Consider the following 22,584-nt stretch of genomic DNA (forward strand, 5'->3'; position numbering starts at 1 on the left):
GGACGTGAAAACAGTTTTCACTAGTAGTTATAGTTATCAGTATAATAGTTATATTATAGTTGTTGTCCTTGGTGAACGCACCTTAGCACCTCTTTATTGCGTGTACAGGTTGGGAATGACTGTATACAGGTATAGGCAATTTATATCCATAACATTATCACAAGAGTACAATATTGGGACACATTTTAATAGGGCTTGTGCTACTGATGAAAGTCTACAAACATCCCTGTTCACAAATGAGGTCTATGAATTTTACAGGAGCCTCACAAGTCTTTTCAACTGTAAAAAAAAAGTAACCTCTTTCCAAATAAGTGACAAATTACATTAACAGTTATTAATGTGGATAGTGGCAGTTTTGTTTTTTAAAGCACTGCTTAGAAATATGAAAGGGTAGAAAGAAAGAATGGCTGAAGATGATGGTTATATTTCTTGTATACAAGTCTGTATTTCTCTGTGTAAAAGTTTCCATGGTTGCAAGAACATCTATAATAAACATGGAGTAACCACCCGTTGTGTCAAACTTCCTCCCATACACACATTTCTTGAAATATTGAAGGTTTCTGACTTCACTTACTGACCTAGTTTTAAAGAGCAAGTCTCCAGATAAAACCAATTTCAATTATTAAGCTACAAGAAGATTAATTATAAAATTAATGACAAAAAGTAAAACCACTACGTACACTGGCCTTGCACATACTTTAGGATGGAAAATACAGAACAGCTCAACACAAATTGTTGACAGGCATCATCAGATGCTTTTTCTCCCCCTCTATTCCTATGATGACATGCCCCATTTCAGGGCCTCACTGCCCCCTGTTGACACCCCAAATTTGTGTTGCTATAGTAATTACAGTCACCGGGGAGCCGGCCTACCTGTAGCTGAGCCATCAACAACCTGAAGAAAACAGCTTTCGAAATGAAAAACCGCATGCTAACACTTGTAATTGGTGTTTTTGTAACATATTTATTAGTACTTTCATATACTTTTTACATATTCATTTGTTATGACATATTTTTCGGAGAATGGGATGGCGTGAGAGGGGAAATGTAACTTCTGTACCCATTTAATTACAAGAGCATGTACACGGTCCCATCAAGTACACTACAACAGAGAGTTCCTAAAATGAAGGGTGACTTTATAAAACTATTTGTTATTTTTTCCCTAACACTGTGACAGGGTCAGGCACGGGGCCAGTATCGTTTTGGATCTTATAGATGCAGGAAGGCATGGACAGGGGAAATAAAGAGATGAGGAGAGAACGGCGCACAATACACACAACGACTCTACACACTCATCATGCAGCATCAACATCTCTAATGCGGTCTTCATCATCACCATCATACACCACTATAAGGTTTGTTTGGGGAAACACTGGCAGCACCCTAAGTAAAGGCATGAGGGAAAAGGTCAGGCCACTGAGGGGGATTTTAATGCTGTATTACTGTATATTATTCGCACAACAAACTCTAAACCTATACTGATATTCAACACTACTGATTTGATATTCGATAACCTTGTTGTCACTAATTGCAGGTTTGTGTGCCTGAGCTAGACAAAAACGAATTGAACGTGTTAAAACTGTCCAAGTGGAAAAAATATGCATTTGGTGATACAGCAGTCTACTGGGCACAACGCAAATAAGGCAGCAAGAAAGTAAAATAATGGTAAAAATCAACATAAAACAAGTTGGTCTTTGGTCTCAGTGAAGCAGAAATGCTCCTCTGCTAAGCAGAATTGAGAGACAGGTTTTCCTACTGGAATACGACTCAACAAGAACTTGACTGTAATCAAGTACCAACAAAGGTCTTGATTTACAAAGAAAATAAAAAACAAATCGATTATACCTGAATGTCATCCACAGGGCTTTGTGCAAAAAGTAAACCTCAACTTCATGTTTTCAAACCCTTAGTCAAGTAGTTTTTGAGATTTTGTGCAGTGATATCATGCATCAGGTCACAAAACATGACAATACGAGTAGGGTTAGGATTGAGCCCAGGATTGGTCCTATGTTTTCCAAGCGAAGTCTATATACACATTAAAAGGTCAATATAGGATCATTTGTAAATAGCTTTTCTATTTTGTATTCGTGTGACGTTGGGTGAATGTGATGTTTGATTGAAACCGTTGGGATTTTTGAGTTACTCTGGACGCTCGCATCCAGATGTGACGAACGGCGGCAGCATTTGATGGCTGTGTGCGATAGAGTGCCACAGGTAACATGGTAACTCATGACATAAGTGAGTGGAGTATGGTGTGGATCTGAACAGGGTTATTTTGAGAGAATGGTATTTTATGTGGGCTGATCTCTCTGTGGGGCAGAGATGTGTAGGGAGGGAGGCGCTCGGCCGCTCCATTCCTTCAGCTCGCCGTCCTTGAAGAACAGGTTGATCGCAGGGAGGGGGACGCCAGACTCTGCCGGGGGCTGACACAGGGGACCCGAGACCCCACTGTCAGGGTCCGCAGGCTGTTTTCCGTCCTGTGAGGGACGGTGAAAAATGGTTAACTCACCACACATACAAAGAACATCTGACAGTGAAAAAACACCTGGAGTCTCACACTTCATGCCCATTTTTATAGAGATTGCACTCCCAAAGAGCAATTTCTAGCTGATGAAATATTTTACAGCAGAGCATATCCTGCTAAAAAAAAATCCAGCATTAAGCATCAGGAATTTCAGGTTGGTCCAGGCTGGTTCATGCCGGTTAGAGCTGGGATAGTTCTTGTCTAGCTGGTGGACCAGCAAAGTAATGCCGTTCTCAAGCAAAACAGAGCTAGTGTAATTGGTCCACCAGCCCTACAGATTCCAATGCTGGTGACCAGCAAACCATGCTGATCCCAGCATGCAAAAACATACCTTATGCCAGTGACCAGCAATGCTGGATTTTTGAGCAGGGTAACTAGAAAAAATTATATGCACTATAGAAATTTCAATGACTTTATAAGATTTCATTTCAAGTTCCTGATTTCATTAAACTCCATGATACTTCCAGGTTTTCCATGACAGTGTAATACAGCTATATATTATTATAAATAAATAAAAAAAATCGGTGAATATTTACCTGGAATGATTGAACAAAACTGAGAACTTTTAATGCCAGTTTTCGACTGGAATGTAGTAACTCTTGAAGACTGCAAAAGAAACAGAGTATGTTCCTTATTCTTTAGTCCAATATGACCATATCTGTTGTAATTAAAGCTGTCAAAACTAACATGATTAAATATTCTTAACGCTGTTTAAATAGGCTTCATTTTTCGTAATATTGTTAATGCATTTATTCAATATGTCATTATGCAAGCAGACATTGTTTCTGATTAAAAAGCACAGGTCAGTCGCAGAGAACAGGTGTGATTTCTCACACCACCTATTTTTAGTGTTACCTGTCAGTGTAGTTGGGACGTTAATCGAAAAATGGTAGCAATGATAATGAAACGTGGCAAAGGTTTGGCAAAAATACAGCAAAAATACACACATTGAATTAGTATTCCAAAACACCAAGTTTATTTATAGAATTTCTGACTTTGCATCTTTAATTATTATCAAAGCCCAACAAACATTCATTTGTACAAACACAAATGAGAAGGTAATTATTTAGTTATTATTTAGTTAACAGATTAATTATATCACTGTACCAAAATAACTAAAAAAAACAAAACAAAAATCTTCAATTAATCGCAATTAATGCAACCTAATATTAAAGTTTTTAATATATTTTCATATTGTAATATTTTCACATTTAATCTCCAAATTAAGGTAGAAACAACAAAGGAGGCATCACCAACCCCCAATACCGCTACTGATGTCTCTATGAAATAGAGACCATCTCAACCATATAATTGAAAGCAATCTTTTTTAAATAATTTTTACATTTATTAGGCTTTAAATAAATGTAACAACTTTTAATTTAAGTGAACTTAAAACAATCTTTACATAAACCCATTATAATAAATGCCCCATTTACCTGCCCTTCAATATATCAGGGCTCCATTTCAAGTTGAGATTTTTACTTGCCCTGTCAAGCAGTGAGTGATTTTCACTGTCTTTTGTTCTTCGATTAACATTAATGACAGACATCACAGCTGCAGGATTAATAGGATGCTGTCACATATGCTGTCACCTGACGCATATGAAGCAGATCAGACGCACATCCTATTTTCTCACAACTCTTTGCATAAATTTAAGACTTCATTTAACTGTGCTTGCGAGGATACTCGACAAAACTGGCATTTTGGCATAATTGTGTGTGTTGATGTGCGTTTAAGCGCTGTCTGAATCGGCTTAATGTTAATATATATACAGTGTAGTGCTACTATTACAGATATTGATAGTGTACAGACAAAAGGAAATGGTTAAAGGGAAAGTAAATGGGTTGGACTCATATGTGCTTAGCCAGAAATATTTGCAGAAATGCAACCACAGTATTTTTAAAAATCTTAATGCACAGTAACAAAAAAGGTTGTTTAGGTTGTCACCTGTCTTTGCTGCAGAGTTTGTGGGAGACGATCCTTTGACACACTTTGCGGTTTAGCTCAGAACTAAAAAGAGGCATCCCAAAGCAAAGCTCCAGAGGAACCCATTCATCCTCACTGGACGTCCCTGGGAGAGTGAGCAAACACGATTTTCTGAGCGCCTCATATTGATTAGCATTCCCCACTAGTACTCTCAGTTCAGTTTAACACATTCTGGCATGTTCAAATCCATTTCGCATGTTTTCTGAAAAAAAAAAAAAAAAAATTCTGTGGTTCTGACTTTATCAGTCAAAGAACACCTACCTTCTGTTCCCAGTTTCTTGCTGCCATCTCCGCTATTCTCCTCTGTAACCAGCTCAAAAGATTCATTGCTCCCGTTGGCTTCAAGCACTCCGCTAAGATCAGGGTCTCCTGTGAGGAAAGTGAAAAGAGTGAATCTCATGTTTCTTTGAGACCCTGAAGGTAGTGTTCAAGTTTCACTCTGATTAGTGATGCAATCAAACACGTGGACTGCAATTAAAACATTAATTCAATTAGAGACCTGCTCTAATAAAACACACTGGTGAGAGCTTGAACTGGTTGTTGTTCTCATTCTAATCTAATTGCAGCACTTATTGACACAGCTTGGAGTGGCTAATGATCAGCGTAGGTGCTGTCCTTATCAGGCCTTTCACAGATTGGTTAAATGGACAGTGTGGATTCAGTAGAAGCTCTTAGCCCCACCGTCGGCGTCACTGGGTCGTCTGCGATGTCTGTTGTTGTGGTTGAGCATAGTGATGTAGCCACACTGGTGCTCCAGATCCACTTTGTCCCGCAAGATCTTAAGGGCTTTGTGCGCACACATATTGGAATATGAGAACTCTGGGAGAGGCAACACAAACCAGAGCGCCCAGTTAGAATGGCTCTGCTATTCAGAGTGCTAAAATGAGGCACAAAGACACATCTGTAATGACCCAAAAAAGTATTTAAACAAAATATAAACACTTTTTTTTTTGGTTTAACTAATGAAATTCAGACATTTTTATGTCCAAATACTGTATCGGGCCACTGTATGTATTGATAACAGTGATTTTACCTGCTTTAAGGTCTTCCTCATCAAATGGGAAGGGGACATAGACAGTCTCACCATGTCCATGCATTCCATGTCCCTGAACAGAGCAATACATTTTTGTATAACTTGGATATGAGAATATGTTAAATATTAGGTATATGAATATGTAACTCTTAGTTGTTTAGGGTCTCCCTGTATTACCTGAATGAGCACAGCAGAGTGGGTCAGGGCATCATTCAACATTGTTAGCACGTTGGATGATGGGACTACCCCGGGGTCATGACCCCATGATGTAATAAGCAGTCGATCGTAGGCCTAGGTAACATGCCAAATTAAAATGGAAGCGTTATTTCGTACGTAATATATGTACGTAAATTTTATGCATTTAAATGCATCAAATAAATGCAGTCTTGGTGTGCATAAGAGACTTCGAAAAAATTCCTTATTTATTTACTTACATGGAATGTAAATACATGCATTTATTTTAATATTATAATGCATTTTAAATAAATTTAAATATTTAAAAGGAATACTGATACAATAAGAATTGTATTAAACTGGAATGCACAATAAAGTAAAATATATATATATTTTTTTAATGAAATAAATATTTAAATGCTGAGACTGACCTGGAAGATATCTGGCAGCTTCCGGAGCCTGGAGCCCTTGGACAGCAGCAGTGAAGGAGGGCCTTGACCAGTGACGGAATACAGATACAGCTTGAACCAGATGGAGCTGACCTCAGGAATGGCTGGACCGATGTGCTGAAAGAAACAGACCAGACAATATAGATACTCTAACATACAAGCCTAACTTAAAACCAACAGCACCTAGTGACAAAACGTGAAATGCGAAGGGAAGTTATTCTAAACGCACACTGAAACTTATCCCCAGGCCAAATGCTGACCTTATTGTGCTGTTCAAAATGAAAGACATCTAAACAGCAAAGAACATTATGGAAATGCAGAGATGTAGTCAGTGGTAGTTTTAGACAACGAGCAACTTTTGTAAAGAAACCCAGAGGCAAAGAAAGACCTATTTAGCTTGAATCATACTCTCAAGAGGACAGGGATCTGACTGCTCAGTGAGCACACACAAAGTCTTGTAAGTCCCAGTGATCACACATCCCTCTCTACGGGTCTGACTACAGTCTCCTGGGTGAGTTGGGACTACCTGAGGCGTGCAGCTGCTGATTGGCCGGATCTCGTTGCTGAGTGGCGCCATGGAAACTAGCAGTTTGTAGTTCTTGTTTAAAACACGGCTGCAGGTGGCAGGGTCCAATCCCAGCAGGCTTTCACAGCGGAGGAGGTCCAGAGGCAGGCCTGATGAGAAACACAAACATATATTAGTGCCAACCAGAACGTGTGAACATGCATGGACTTGTACCACTCGATAATTAAAAGAAAATATAATTCAATAAAAGATCAAACAGTGATACAGTTTACATAAGGACACTGATAATGATCACCAAAGGGAATAAAACAACATGCCATTATTCCAATATCTCGTTAGAATTTCAATAAAATATTTGCTGATGTTTGAAAAAGCGTACAGACCAAGGTTGGAAAATATACATATATTTTTGTCATTTATATATTACATTTGGCATACTCAATATGTATACTATATTTGATATACATATAATTGCATTTGCTTTGAAAATACTTACATTTAAATACTTAAAAATTATTCAAATGTTAATGCGGGAACTTAAAAAAGGAGCAAAATGCAGAATTAATCAAGGCATATTTCACACATTGATTTTAACTAAAACAAAAGGAAGAATGATTTTTAATAATTTTTCTTTATCTGTAATAATTAAACAATATATTTTTATACATACTTATATTTTTGTGCTGTATATATATTTTGTATCATTTTTCATTTTTTCTTTCAATCATTCATTGTATTCTTAAAAATGCATCAGTAAAGATGAATGAATTCTTGAACAATTCAGAAGGCCTGATTTGTGAAAATGAATTCATTTTTGTCAAGTGACGATATAATGTTGAATGCCTAAATATTTGATTTATCACCAAGGTTTTGCACATTCAAGCCCACAGAAACAGACACATACCTATATTTGGTAAATCAGGGCCCTGATCAGGCGTGAGATCTTTGTTGTAGCGCAGAAAAAGTATTGTGTTCCTGAGGGTCAGCGCATGGTCAAAATATCTCTGAGCCTCTCCTTCAGCGGTGCTCTCCACCTTATAACATGAAAGCATCCTTATCAACCTCAGCAACACAAAGACAGTCATTATATATGTGTGTGTGAGAACGTGTGCAAACAAGAAAAGACATATTAAGGAAGGAATGCAATAGCCTTTATGCTTTTGTGTGTGCAAGAGATGTGAGAGCAGTGCCAAAGTGAAAAATGCGAGTCTGTGTGTTGTATAACCAGCTCCTGGTGATGGCCCCTTTCTATTTCAATACAAGCACAGAGACGGAGATTGTCTGTCCACTGTGTGTCCCTCAGCCTATTTTGTGTCCTATAATAAGGGTATTACCTTCTCCAATTCCATGAGAAAACTGTCCAAGGTCTCATCAGACAATTTCCCCACCTCAAACATCGTAACGGCGTGGCTCTTCAAGTTCTGAGATGAAAAGAACCATATGACATCCCGGTATTTATAGATAATATACAAAACATCTTTGATAATAGTTCAATCTTAGACAATTTTAGAAAATCCTTGAGTATGAATCCTCCTCTAAGTTAACTAAATCAGTGGTTCTCAACTGGTTTAGCTTCAGGGTCAGGCTTTTAGACTGAGTTCAAGTGGTGACATAACACAGTACTAAAATTGTTTAGTGTACAAAATTGAATTTCGATGGTTTCATGCTCTCGGCAGGCAATAATTCACCACACTAAACACATTGTGGAGGAAACAAATCGAGTTTTGTCCTTGTTGCAAGTGAACTCATATTTAACGTATTCTGGGTGTTTTTACTAACTAAAACTAGTAAACTAGTAGTTTTGTTCATGGTTTTTTAAAGGACAAAGGGCATGACACAATTCATATTGGCATCTGCCTTATTTGGCTGCTTTTATCAAGTGACAGATGAATCTGTGTCAAAATATCAGATATCAGCCGATATTAGAGTTTTTAAAATTTGACATTCGATAGTCGATATTGCCTTTTTAATTGTACATTCTCCTTTCCCATATTTTTACATTCTGATGACCTTTGCTGTAACCTAATGTTCACTTAAAGTTAATCATTAACACTGTTAAATGTAAACCATTTTACACACTGTGCATTATAATGTTGTGATGCCTAAATTCACTTGAATCATTTAAAACAATAGATTTTTTTATTCCTAATTTGCAAAAATGTATATCATCCATTTAGCGGTTATTGTACAAAACGTAAAAATAATTATTGGCTTACTATAGCGGGTCATTATTTTAGCATTGGTACAACCCTTTTCAGTTGCATTTAATTATGAAACCAGGCATGCAGTCTGCAATAAATGATATCAAGCACCTTAAAAATACACTATAAATATTTCAACTGTAAAACAGAAATACAAAAATCTGTGAGTGAGACACTAACAGGGGAGAGATTGCCCATCATGAGGAAGGCGGTGAGGGTGGAGTCAAACAGGAAGGCGATCCTCTTAGTCGGTGCCGCTGGAATACTAAGACTGCTCACACTTGCAGTGTCTGGAGGATAGGGGAAAATCACAGTCATTTTATACCCATTATTGTGATTTGTGTACTGATTGGAGCCAGACTAATGTTTAACAGTAAACTGCAGTAGAGTGAGTTAGTGTTTAACGGATGAGTGGAAAGCGGTTTATGATTTAATGAATGCAGTTGTGCTCTAACCCTGGTCCTCTAGGCTGGTGGTATCTGTGTCAGTGGCTGAGGAACCTGCCTCCATCACTGGACTGCCACCCTCCCATGACAGCAGCATCTTCTGAGGGTCCATAGTGCCCCTGTCAAGTTGAGACAAACAATCTCATGTTAAAACACAATAAGTGTTTTACAGGACGTTCATACACATACAGCAATTGCAACCAGCAAAAAAAATTCCTGATTCGATTTGACTCTGAATCACAAGCTCTCAAACGTCTGCTCAAGGATCATTTTATTACTGATTGTGTTTGTTTTTTGTGATTGTTTTTGCTTTCTTTTATTGTTTTATTTTTATTTTTTTTGTTTTGCTGTATATTGTACTTTTGGATGTATTTCTTTCTTTTTTGTGTGACCTACACAGGTTGTTGCAATAAATGAGAACTCGTTCTCAGTCAACTTACCTGTATTAATAAATATGAAAAGAAAATTCAATTCTGATTTCAATTTGTTAGTGTAAATTTTGGAGATATTTAAATTACAATGTCAGGAGTGTTTTACTTATTACTTTAGATGACTGTTGCACTACAGGTTCTCTTTATTTTAATATTTTCAAATATTTTAGCCATTACAGAGTGTGATGCAAAGCTAGCACAACACAATAGAACAGAGGAGGAGTTTTCTGTGTTTTTTTTTTGGATGTCACTATCAATAACACAAACTCTTTCCTTCATGGGAAATGAATTAAAAAAAGTATTATTATTCTGCATTATTGTTAAGTATAGATACCTTTTTATATTATTGCATTATAAAATATAATAATTATTAAAAGTATTATGTAACATTAGATTTTAAATTTATATTATTTGTATATATTATTAAACAAATTAGATTAACATCACTAGCAAAAAATAAATAGCATTATAAATAGAATATTTATTATAAATAATAAAAATAGACAAATTAATAAATTAATTAATTATATTATAAATACATAAATAAAATGATGAATAGAGGTAGAGTACGCGTCTGTGTGAAGTAGCAACGAATTTCCACCAGCAGCCCAGCGAAATCTAGACAAATTATGTTTGGCAGAAATGTTCATGCATCAACTCTAAAAATGCATATTTTAAAAGACCAATCTTCAGATTTTAAGAATAAATATTTATTTCATACTCATTTTTATTCATTGGAAGGACTAAATCAGAAAATCGATATTTACCCAGCACAATTGCCCTTTTTTATCAAAAGAAATGGCCAGCTGTGTAGCCCACCAATAATAATAGAGCAATGGCCACTAACAACAAGCATACAGATAGAGTCTCTGTATGTCTGAATGGTCTATCTGGCTGAGCTTGAGGTTCCCACAAAAGTTTTTGGGTTTTTTTCTCAGACATGAGCCAGCACTAATAGCCTATTCATCAGTGTCAGGAATGTCTTCTCGTACTTGAGTCTATTGACCGAAGGGGCACTCTTCCATGAGAGGTGCAGCTGGTCCGGGCTGATCACCTGACCCTTTTTGATAGCAAACCCCAGGCGACAATACATGGACACTGCATTCTGGAAGACAGCAGAGAAAAGTCCAATATTCACTCAGCATTCATACACAAACCAATGATGATTATTGACAACTATATTTGCATGTTAACACTATAACTTTATGTGCAAGTCGTCCAGTCTCTGAATTATGTTTGGAAAGCATCCACACATCTTCATGAATAATCCATAGCAATATCGGAAACAGCTTTATAATAATAAACATTATCACAGCAGCATCCTGCCAAAACACAATTTCCATCTGCCCTTTTCACCTGACAACAAGAAACATAAAAATCTGTTGCATCCGACTTATTTCGCAGCAAGGCCAACCGAGCTAAGGTTATGAATACATATTCCCTTATTTTTCCAAAGGTTATTCTCTACATGGCTATAAGCAAAACTCAGAATGGTTCCAGGTGAAGTGGAACAGAAAAGAAAATTGTGGTACTGTCACATATGAAGATAACACTGTTGGCTCTGAGAAAGATTGAATGGTGCTGGAGAAACTAGGTCAGGATTTGGGCTCCATACAGCCTGATATAATATGCCTTCATTGTACTATAAATTATGATGAGAATGAGAATTTGAATATCACTGCACTATTTTTAGATGAGTTGATTTGAATTCTCACTCTACACTGATATTTCTGAATATTTTATTTTATACATAAATCATGAAAGGAATGAAATTATGTGTAAATCATTGATTAATAATGTCCATTAAACCATTCTTACATAAAATTGTTGCATTGACTGGTTTTAGGTTTACACAAAAAAATAATTTGCTCATGTTTCATGAATGAGGTCCAATAGTCAAGCTTTTCCAACTTAGGTATTTGTCTTCAGGCACAGTCCCTATCAAAAGGGACCATGTCTGCCATGTAAACACTGATGGCAATGGGTCTATTCAAACATGCTCTACATCATCATGATTTACTAAATGAATAGGTTTTCTCTAATAGGATGACTGCAGGAAACATTTCATTCTATTTGTCTTAGCAAAATGTCAACGAGATAATGAAAATGAATACTATCTATCCTGCGTAAAAATAAATTCATTGGTAAAGATCGTGTCCTTTGAGTCACGTCAGTGTTGGTTTTTCTAATAAGGAGTGATGGTTTTTCATGACGGATCTTATGAATAAGCTTGTTTTCCACTCTGCCAGATACTGCAATGGGGCTAAACAGCTACGAAGGAAATGTGTGAACACAATGGTCCAGTCTTCATTCTCCTCAGTCTGTATCATGCATTCAAAGGAGGACTCATTTCATAAACCATCAAAAGGGCAAGGGATTTAGAAAACTGGCTTTCGTTTTTTTTTGCAGTGGCGGTAATTCCAGCACTGGTGCATCCCGGATTCACCGCCCTCCCAGTCAGCTATAAAAGCATCATTTCAAATCAAACATTCCATGTAAATGGCCTTCCATTTTCATCCCTGCAAGACACGTACCTTCACTAGGCCCAAGTCAATCTCCAGTACATTAGCCAGCTGAAATGACAAATAGAAAAGTGGTATCAGGGGCTCGAAGACAAGCAGAATCACTAAAGAAACGAGACAGTATTTCAAGTGCACTGCAAAGTGAAAACTGAATATGTACCTCAGACACGTTAGTCTGCTCGTCGATGGAAACGAAGATTTTGTAGAGAAGCGTTTCGAAATAATCACCCTGGACTCTGTTCATGACAAACCCCTCAAGCGGAGGCACTGAAAATGAGAACCAAGTAGAGGTTGTGTGGGTGAGCCATCATCCCTTTTTGATCAATGATTCTCCCATCCTCTATTGCGTACAATCTAAGCGAAACTCAGGATGGATAAGCAAAATCCTTTCAAAAGGGTCATACAAAGCAAACAGACATTGGGTTTCGTACAAACTCACCCGAGAGCTTATAAATAAAGCCTATTTGATAAACTGCAGTGCATACCTGAAATACAGCTGTCGTCTGATATGGGCACATCAAGATATATATAGCCCCGGTTGTACAAACCTGAAAAAATGAAAAAATTAATAGGTAGGAATTTTCTTGTACTGAATGCACCATCTATAAGAGCTGTGATTAAACTATGGCATTTTGCAACTACTTTTCCTGCATGTGTGACTACATTTTTGTTAGGGGTTGTACTGTTACTGGCCAGATACTTTCTGATTGTGTGCTGCCATTATCTGCTGGCATGGAAAACAATCCTCTACACAGGCCAATGGACAGCTCAGCACAGTCCAGTACAGACCAGACGTTACTGTACTAACTATGGTAATTTGGCTCAAATGTTAAATATTCAGTAAATATGTTGTTGCTGTTACTATTTTTATTATTATCTTATTAAAATAATTATGTAATATTTAAGTGGAGTGGCAGAAAATAATTTGCTTTGGATATATATATATATATATATATATATGTGTGTGTGTTATTATATAACTATGGCTATTATATAGTCTCTTTTCATAATTCACTGTCAAAATGTTTGAAGTTTATAAAAATTAGGCCTACATAAAAAGTATATATTAAGAGTTGAAAAAACCTTATTAGAAATTATGTAATATTTAAGTGGAGTGGGAGAATATACTTTACTTTTGATTTAATATCTGGCCGTTATACGGGTCCTTCTAAAAAAATTAGCATATTGTGATAAAGTTCATTATTTTCCATAATGTAATGATAAAAATTAAACTTTCATATATTTTAGATTCATTGCACACCAACTGAAATATTTCAGGTATTTTATTGTTTTAATACTGATGATTTTGGCATACAGCTCATGAAAACCCAAAATTCCTATCTCAAAAAATTAGCATATCATGAAAAGGGTCTCTAAACAAGCTATTAACCTAATCATCTGAATCAAAAATTAACTAATTTCATTACTCAAAACCGCAATCATGGGTAAGACTGCCGACCTGACTGCTGTCCAGAAGGCCATCATTGACACCCTCAAGCAAGAGGGTAAGACACAGAAAGAAATTTCTGAACAAATAGGCTGTTCCCAGAGTGCTGTATCAAGGCACCTCAGTGGGAAGTCTGTGGGAAGGAAAAATTGTGGCAAAAAACGCTGCACAACGAGAAGAGGTGACCGGACCCTGAGGAAGATTGTGGAGAAGGACCGACTCCAGACCTTGGGGGACCTGCGGAAGCAGTGGACTGAGTCTGGAGTAGAAACATCCAGAGCCACCGTGCACAGGCGTGTGCAGGAAATGGGCTACAGGTGCCACATTCCCCAGGTCAAGCCACTTTTGAACCAGAAACAGCGGCAGAAGCGCCTGACCTGGACTGTTGCTCAGTGGTCCAAAGTACTTTTTTCGGATGAAAGCAAATTTTGCATGTCATTCGGAAATCAAGGTAGCAGAGTCTGGAGGAAGACTGGGGAGAAGGAAATGCCAAAATGCCTGAAGTCCAGTGTCAAGTACCCACAGTCAGTGATGGTCTGGGGTGCCATGTCAGCTGCTGGTGTTGGTCCACTGTGTTTTATCAAGGGCAGGGTCAATGCAGCTAGATATCAGGAGATTTTGGAGCACTTCATGCTTCCGTCTGCTGAAAAGCTTTATGGAGATGAAGATTTAATTTTTCAGCACGACCTGGCACCTGCTCACAGTGCCAAAACCACTGGTAAATGGTTTACTGACCATGGTATTACTGTGCTCAATTGGCCTGCCAACTCTCCTGACCTGAACCCCATAGGGAATCTGTAGGATATTGTGAAGAGAAAGTTGAGAGACGCAAGACCCAACACTCTGGATGAGCTTAAGGCCGCTATCGAAGCATCCTGGGCCTCCAAAACACCTCAACAGTGCCACAGGCTGATTGCCTCCATGCCACGCCGCATTGAAGCAGTCATTTCTGCAAAAGGATTCCCGACCAAGTATTGAGTGCATAACTGAACATAATTTTTTGAAGGTTGACTTTTTTTTGTATTATAAACACTTCTTTTATTGGTCGGATTAAATATGCTAATTTTTTTAGATAGGAATTTTGGGTTTTCATGAGCTGTATGCCAAAATCATCAGTATTAAAACAATAAAAGACCTGAAATATTTCAGTTGGTGTGCAATGAATCTAAAATATATGAAAGTTTCATTTTTATCATTACATTATGGAAAATAATGAACTTTATCACAATATGCTAATTTTTTTAGAAGGACCTTTATAGTCTCATTTCATAAATTCACCGTCAAAATGTTTGAAGTCTATAGAAATTAGGCCTATATAAAAACGATTTATTAAGAGTTACCTTTGTACCTTTTTATCTGTGTCCCAACTTCATCAATGCTTATCAAAGCCAAATATGTAATTTTATGGGACAAAATATATGGTGATTGCATTTAGTGGTCACAAATTACTTGCTATTATTTTATTTTTTTTGTCTTTACTTTTTTGTTTTAATGGCTCTGACACCAGTGCTACCAAATCAGCAAGTTTCAACATCTGCAGTACTGAAAAAGGATGACAATCAAAGTCATCATCACTACATCACTACACTTCATTGCATTATAACATTAATGGTAAAACATCTAGATTAATCAGTACAGAGACTTGAATTCACGCATAGATCATATCCTGGCTTAATCAATATTTTATTACAAGTGGTTTTTCATGCAAGTTGGCCTCCAAGAAGACTGAAACTCTCTCAGTGACACTCACTCAGAACCACGTTGTACTCCATTGATCCAGCCAGCTGTGGTCCAGAATCTATCAGCTTATCAATGGCAGACTTCTCCGCCACAGAGCAGATCTGCAATCATCCAGCACAAAAGGCCACAGGCATTTCACTCCAGTTACAAACCTTCAAATGAACAACTAGAAGAGACTTTGTCCTCTTGACAGTTTCATGCAGGAAACATGAGAGAAAATGTAGCTGTTGATAATAATTTGGTTCTTTGTTCTGATCTTTTTTTCTTTTTTTTAATGATGTAACCGTTAATGAAAACAGAGTCTTAGTTGCATCATAACAGGAATATTACATTCATAATTAAGTTCTATTCTAAGCCATTCCATTTATTTGAAGTAATATTCTTTCCTTTTTTCACCTTCTAATATAATTTTATAAATAAGACTGAAGAAACATAGTTGAATTAATTTGTCTTACCCTCATGTCATCCTCGGTGATGTATCCAGTCTGTACCACCCACCAGGGCTCTACTGTGATCTCCACAGGTTTTGCTGGCAGGAGATCCCGAGCCGTTTTCCTCCGGAAGAATTTCTAGCCACAGACAGATGCTGCTTAGGCAACAGTGTGAGGTTATCACTGTGTGTACAAAGCACTGCTCTCTATGGATTTATATCTTTCATCTTCAAAGGGACCCATGAAGCCATCCAGATTTGAGAATCATCTAATGAACATCATGTTGAAATCCCAGAAGAGCTTGGAAGTTAACCAAAAAACCCTAATTGATCTACATTGTAAAACCAAGAACTACTTACTTTGGAAGACCTGCATTGGTTCATTAGGTCAATGTACTGGTTCCTGCCAATCCCAAGTAGCCTCAGACCTGAAAGGTCAACCGTTAGATGAATTATTATGCTAATGGCTGCTGATTTTCAAATACTTTATGTGTGGACACCTAATCTCCAAGCTATGCCCCAGATCCTGCCTTCCTGTGGCCTTAGCAGCCTGTCCCTCCCCATGCATAGGACACAGGGTCCTGGGCTCATTAGAGAAGGCCAGGCCTGACCGAGACATGCCGGGCATGATGCCAAAGGCTGTGGAGCGAGCTGTGAAGGGCAGGAGAGCAGCATCACTTCAGACTGAGAGATTAGAGCGAGAGAGCCATGGATAGCCTGCTGGCTACCTTCTGTCTACCCAACCTAAAGACCATGTTCTCTGAGATCTCTGAGCATGCACAGCCTAACCAGCTATGGTGAACAATTATTGTTTCAAAAACAATTATTTGTTTCATAACATGTTTTAATGTTGTGCTATTATGCCATTGATGTTGTACCAACATGCTTTGGAGTGCATATGTACTGTATGAGTGGTTACACTGTAATGCCTTCTTCACAATTCACTTTAATCTGTGCCTGCAATTCACATAAAAGTGATGACTTCAATTCCCGTAGGATACGCCAGCACGTTTCTTTCATGTGAATAATGAGAAGACATAAGGCTAAATGTAAGAGTTTCATAAAATACTCTAAAAATTCCATGCCTTCTTTTTCCACAAAATAATTTAGTATGTGATGGTTTAAATTATTGTCGGGTGCTTGTAGACTATTATATTGCTCCTTTGTGGTGATTTCAAAACTCATATTCATAAATGCATAATCCAGCAAGCTATAGAAAATACCAGTCCAAAGTCTAAACACATTTTATGTCGATGTCTGACTATTTACACAGTATTTCACACTTGAACCTGCAAAACTATTGATTTCAGTGCTATAAATTCAGTGCTTTTTGAATACTAGGCATATCGTGCTTCTAAACTACATTTAACATTCAATTTAATGGGTCTTCTGTGATATATGATATTTATAATAATAAAAAAAAACAATAACTTCAGAATTGATTGCTGACTGAATCAATTTACGGACTAATTTTTTAGTTTTACTACTCTATTGCTTGAACAGATTCAACTGCATAATTTTATTTATATTTTATTTCAATTTTTATAGGCTAATCTGACGTTTTCACAAACTGTTTCACAAACAGTAAACATACCTTTAACCTTTGTAGTATATATATGCCAACTTTGTAGCGTAAAGACGGCATTGCTAAATTAATTACTTTCAAAGCAATAGCAAAACATATTGATTAAAATATTTACTGTTCTTTCATTTTAGTCAATATAACTTATTCTGAAGAGCCACTTCATTTTGAGTGGGCAATGTTCAGTTGTCTCTAGTGGTTTGTGGCCTCGTTATTGTGCATGAACAGTCAGCAACAGTAACAAGTAATGATTCCCAGTTCAGACAGAGAGAAAACAACTTACAATCAGCAGCAGTGAAGTTGGGCAGGGAATCATAACTCTTCTCACAGTTCATGATGTCCTGAATGAAGAGGAAAGAGATTCGGTTAAATTATTTAACTGAAATGAATTATCAAAACAAGAGTTATGATTCTGTCGTCATACTCTTCCTTATGCCTTTCAAAACCCATATGACCTTCTTTCTTCCATGGAAATCAAAAGAAAGTGATTACAGCAGAATGTCCAAGCTGCTCTTTTGAATGGATGAATGATGACTATGGATCATTTTTGTCACAAAAAGCTATCATAGAGCTTCAGATGATTTAAAATACAGCCTGGTTACCATCCACTTTCTATCACACTGGGTTGACGCAGAGAATGAAAAATAAAGGATCTAATTGCAGCAGTAAGGTCTTTAATTAAAGAATACAAAAATAATCAGATAATTTTAAACACTTGACACAAACAGAACAAAATTATTTTAATGACAAGAGGATACAGAGGAGTAAATATGTAGAACAAAGGAAGGAAACAAGATAACGAGCAACTCAAATACAAACAGGTGCGTAACTTAAATCAGTAACCAAGGCAACTAACAAGGAAATCAGAAAGGCAGGCTAGCAAATACCAAAACTAAGGGTAAGTTTGCATGACAATGATGTACTAAAAACAGAAAGGTTTTTCCTTTGTGTTTTTCGTGTACAGACAACAATACTGTCATAACGATTCTTGTTCACACTAAAAACGCTGTAATATACATACTGGGCCAGAAGTTGGCAGTAAAGAAACATTGTGCCCATAGACTGAACACATGCATAAACATGACGCCACCATTTCACAAACCCGTGATTTTGTAGTTTACATAGAGATGATAACGGTATCGTTTTCAAAAGTTTGCGCATTCAGGCCACCGTGTTATATAAATAAATGGTTCGTAACAAACCAAACCGTAGATTTTGTGAACCGTTACACCCAGTGGTTTACTCTACGTGATACGCAGGTATACGCCGTATACCCATTAGAAAATGTCAAGGATTTCCGTATGCCCACTAGGAAATGTCGAAGATCTCCGTATACCCAATTTAAAAAGCGTGAGGATTCGTAACAACATCGATTTGTGAAAGAACTTTCAATCATAAATTCACCCCGCCGTGACGTCTGTTTTTGCGCAGCGACACGGATCGAATCGCGGAATCCAGCAACAAATGTAACAGCCTACTGTAAAGCGGAACGTCACGCAATTTGTCCATTTTTGAATGAATAAATCAAAAGTAATGATACAATGAATCAAATCTCGATATGTACTAAGTGTCTATGAATATTAAAGCTCAAAAAGACTGCTATTGAAATAAACTCTGAATGTTCTGCGTGTTTCTGTGAATGAGCGCTCAATGTGTGCTCTACTACACACTGACGCGCGCGCGACACTCGTGGTGTTTTCAGCGTCTATGAGGAGGACATGCACACATTTGAACTTCATTGCAGAGCTTTTATGAGAGTCACTTCACAAGAATTTTACCATTTCATTTGATAAAACTACCGTCATTCATTCGTATCATATACACACTCACAAACTTTACAGTCTTCATGACAACCTGTCAAAATCAAAGTTTTGTATAACTTGAAGAAAATATAACAGAAATATATTACTATTGCACAGTAGAGTATACTTCAAGTAGGCCTAATAATAATAATGATAATAATAGTTTATTAAAACACACAGAAGCTCAAATGTCTTTAATTTACAAACCACCAAAATATAAGTTTGTAGAGATAAATAAAGTAACTCGAGGGAATTATGAAAGAAATTGCATAGTAAGATGTACTTTTTAAAATAATAATAATCAAATCTATTAAAAGACAATTTTAAAGGAATATCACACAAGTTTTTAAAAAGTAAATTTTTATTTGTGCTTATAATGTTTAAGTCTTTTAATTGTCAGCTAATAAAACCTGTGCTTCAAGGACCATATTCATATAACATCTAAAGCTAAATGTAGCTCTTTACTGGCTGAGTTAGATTGCGATTAACACTAAACAGTAGAAAATGGGGGGCGGCGGCGGCAAAAACTAGACTACACCACTGGTTACACCCCTAGTTAAAACGCATAAAAAATTTGACATTTTTAATTGAAAATGGTGTTGTGTAAATGGCCCCTTAAACACAGACAAACCAAACATACCCTGACGCTTTCATTGTATGGAAAACAGCAGCATTTAAACCTTTCCTTTTCTGTTTCTCAGAAGAAAGAATGTCATACAGGTTTGAAATGACGTGAAAGTGAGTAAATAAGAGTGCTTTCCCTTGATGCTATCAGAACATATATATTTAAAGACGAACTAAGATTAAAACTTACTGATGGTAAAGTCATAAGAGATAGAAAGCAGACACTGTTGTTTTATACAATTAAATATGGTAAGCTGACAAACTGCATGAGTCATCTACAGTAATCTTCATAAGCTTAAACAGAAAACTACCCATCTAACAAAATTACATGTCTGGACTCTGGAGCATTGTCAGAATGCAGAACTTACACTGTAATGATCATTAACAAGAGCAACAATAAAATGGTAAACAGTTAATACTTCTCTATCATTAGAAGAAGAAAAACAATTGCATACTAGATCAGTAAAACACAACGCTTGGATGACAGCCCATGTCTACCATATGTTGCAACAGTTTTCGCAGCATCAGTGGTAACTGTAGACCAAACAATTTGGAAGGCCTGTTTGAGAAAATGTAATTAATTCTTTAGAGAGGTGGCCTACACATTGAGCTGTGGTGCTTAGGTGGGCAGTGCAGGTTTAAGTTAAGCATCATTTGCAGTTCCTCCCTATTCTCCCCATTGTTGTTTATACTCTCTTAACAAACAATTACAAAACAAAAAAGTACAAAAAAGGTTAAATAAACGCTTTCAAAACAGTTCAAGACTTTAAGAGTTTAAGAGCAAACCTCCATGATGCTGATGTAGTAGGAGAAGGGGGTGACCCGCAGACCCTTGACCATGATGTCAGACAGGTGGTAGGGGTAAAGCATCAGATGCTCTCGGCTGTACTTCAACAGCTCTTCGTAATACTTGCGTTCATCCTTCTTCACATGCCTGACTGTTAAAGAAGAGGTTTTTGACAAGTGTTGTGGGACACTAAATCAGGGCAATGATTCGGTCACTCCTTCAGGTCATTATTTCAATGTATTTACATCTGCTAACAGAATATACATTGAGCTTTTTGGTCTGGAATGGATTGAAAAATAGGAGTTATGGAAGACAAAAGCAATAGATTTTTATAATAGTTGATCTAACGCTTACCTAGGTTATTGCGGAAGCGTAGCTGGTTTCGGATACTGTACAGAAGAACCTGCTTGTCATATTCACGCTGCGAGTTTCCAAGACTCTATGAATTAAGCAAGATGACAATTAAAAGGCAAAGCAGGTATGAGAGAAAGTGCGAAAACATTTAATCCCAACAGATTCAGTAACAGTGCATGGTCAGTAAACACAATGTGTTTGACTGTGTGAATATGAATTGAATGTGAAAGAAAAATCAATTGCCACATGAAAAATCTACTTCAACATTTTATCAAGTATTTCAAAATCCACATTTTATATATTATAAACATGTACTGTATAACCCAATATTCCTACTGTATGTCAACAAATGTCTCATTTTGTTTCCTTTTTAACCCTATGATGCATGGTTTCCAATATATATTATATATTGGAGTGGACAGTGGATGACTCTCAAAATATATCATTTTGATAAATCAATCAATAAATTAACAAAGTACTCAATAAATAATTCAATAAATACTAATAAATAAACAAACAAACAATAAAACAAACAAACAAATAAATAAAGCAATTAATAAATATTATAAAATGTATATATATTATGTCCACTACAATATAAATTAGAATTATGGATCAAAATACATAAATACATTTTGTATTTGAAAAAATAAAATTAAAAATAAACATTATTTTATTAATTTATTGTGGACTTTAACATACATCGTTTCAAAATAACTCATGCACACAGGGTTATCTTATACACAGTTATTGATCTTATACATGAGTTATTTTATTTATCAAATAAATAAATAAAATAACTCATGCACACAGGGTTAACGTTAGACATCTGATGCAATAATTAATTTACTCAAAAATGGCAATTCCAACTGTCTTTAACGCAAAAACCCTTTCGACTGTCTATAATTAGCCTTACAACATCTATTGATCTTATACACATAGACTGGTGTCATGCAGAGGAATCTGATGACAGTAACAACGACGACGACGACGATGATGATGATGGTGGTGTGTGTGTGTGTGTGTGTGTGTGTGTGTGTGTGTGTGTGTTTACGGATGAATGAATGAATGAGATGAATGACAGAATATCTGTAAATCGTGCTGATGCTGTGAATTATTACGCAGGTAGGACAGGCAGTGATGGCAAATGTATGTGTGTGTGATAAAGACATGTGTGCTGTGTGTTACTGTACCTGTTTGACATTTGCTGGCAGTTTGTTCCATGGGTAATTCTGCCTGATGTGAAATTCAACGTCCGTGTTCATTGCTGGACTCGAGCTCCACGGTTATTCAAACAGATACTTGCGGGCTTTCGGGTAAGTCCGAGATGACTATACCCTCCCGGAACTTATTCAATTATAGGTCACCGTTGGACTATTAAATGTCTCCTTTATAAATGTTATTTTAGCCTTGACAGTGAACGTCTACTTCCTTGTTGTATTTCTAAGCGAGCCTTCGTCACGCTTCTGGCTATGTACGTCACTTCCGCTCAGCGCGTGACGACAGGGGATTAGTTGTAAGTGCAG

General features: G+C 36.8%; 1 protein-coding gene across 3 annotated transcripts; it reads right to left on the reverse strand.

Annotated features, from left to right (window-relative positions):
• Window positions 1-944: 944 nt before the first annotated feature.
• On the reverse strand, window positions 945-22,552 carry fam91a1 (family with sequence similarity 91 member A1). Of its 3 annotated transcripts, XM_077196220.1 has the most exons (24): window positions 22,252-22,552; window positions 21,059-21,143; window positions 20,704-20,855; window positions 17,775-17,832; window positions 16,270-16,337; window positions 15,935-16,048; window positions 15,490-15,580; window positions 12,778-12,840; window positions 12,453-12,559; window positions 12,305-12,343; window positions 10,763-10,875; window positions 9,349-9,458; window positions 9,074-9,183; window positions 8,027-8,113; window positions 7,597-7,726; window positions 6,693-6,841; window positions 6,149-6,283; window positions 5,721-5,834; window positions 5,544-5,616; window positions 5,192-5,329; window positions 4,772-4,879; window positions 4,472-4,595; window positions 3,061-3,130; window positions 945-2,477 (listed from the first exon to the last, which is right to left on the reverse strand). In XM_077196220.1, the coding sequence occupies exons 1-24, from the start codon at window positions 22,321-22,323 to the stop codon at window positions 2,292-2,294; spliced, it is 2,496 nt and encodes an 831-aa protein (XP_077052335.1). In that variant the 5' UTR covers window positions 22,324-22,552; the 3' UTR covers window positions 945-2,291. The 3 variants fall into 3 exon arrangements, with proteins under 3 accessions (XP_077052335.1, XP_077052336.1, XP_077052337.1); XM_077196221.1 differs by lacking the exons at window positions 20,704-20,855; window positions 21,059-21,143; window positions 22,252-22,552 and adding an exon at window positions 18,094-18,181; XM_077196222.1 differs by lacking the exons at window positions 20,704-20,855; window positions 21,059-21,143; window positions 22,252-22,552 and adding an exon at window positions 17,916-17,977.
• Window positions 22,553-22,584: the final 32 nt, after the last annotated feature.

The sequence above is a fragment of the Siphateles boraxobius genome, unplaced genomic scaffold (assembly GCF_051911475.1).
Source record: "Siphateles boraxobius isolate OS27281-9 unplaced genomic scaffold, OSU_SipBor_1 35, whole genome shotgun sequence".
NCBI lineage: Eukaryota > Metazoa > Chordata > Actinopteri > Cypriniformes > Leuciscidae > Siphateles > Siphateles boraxobius.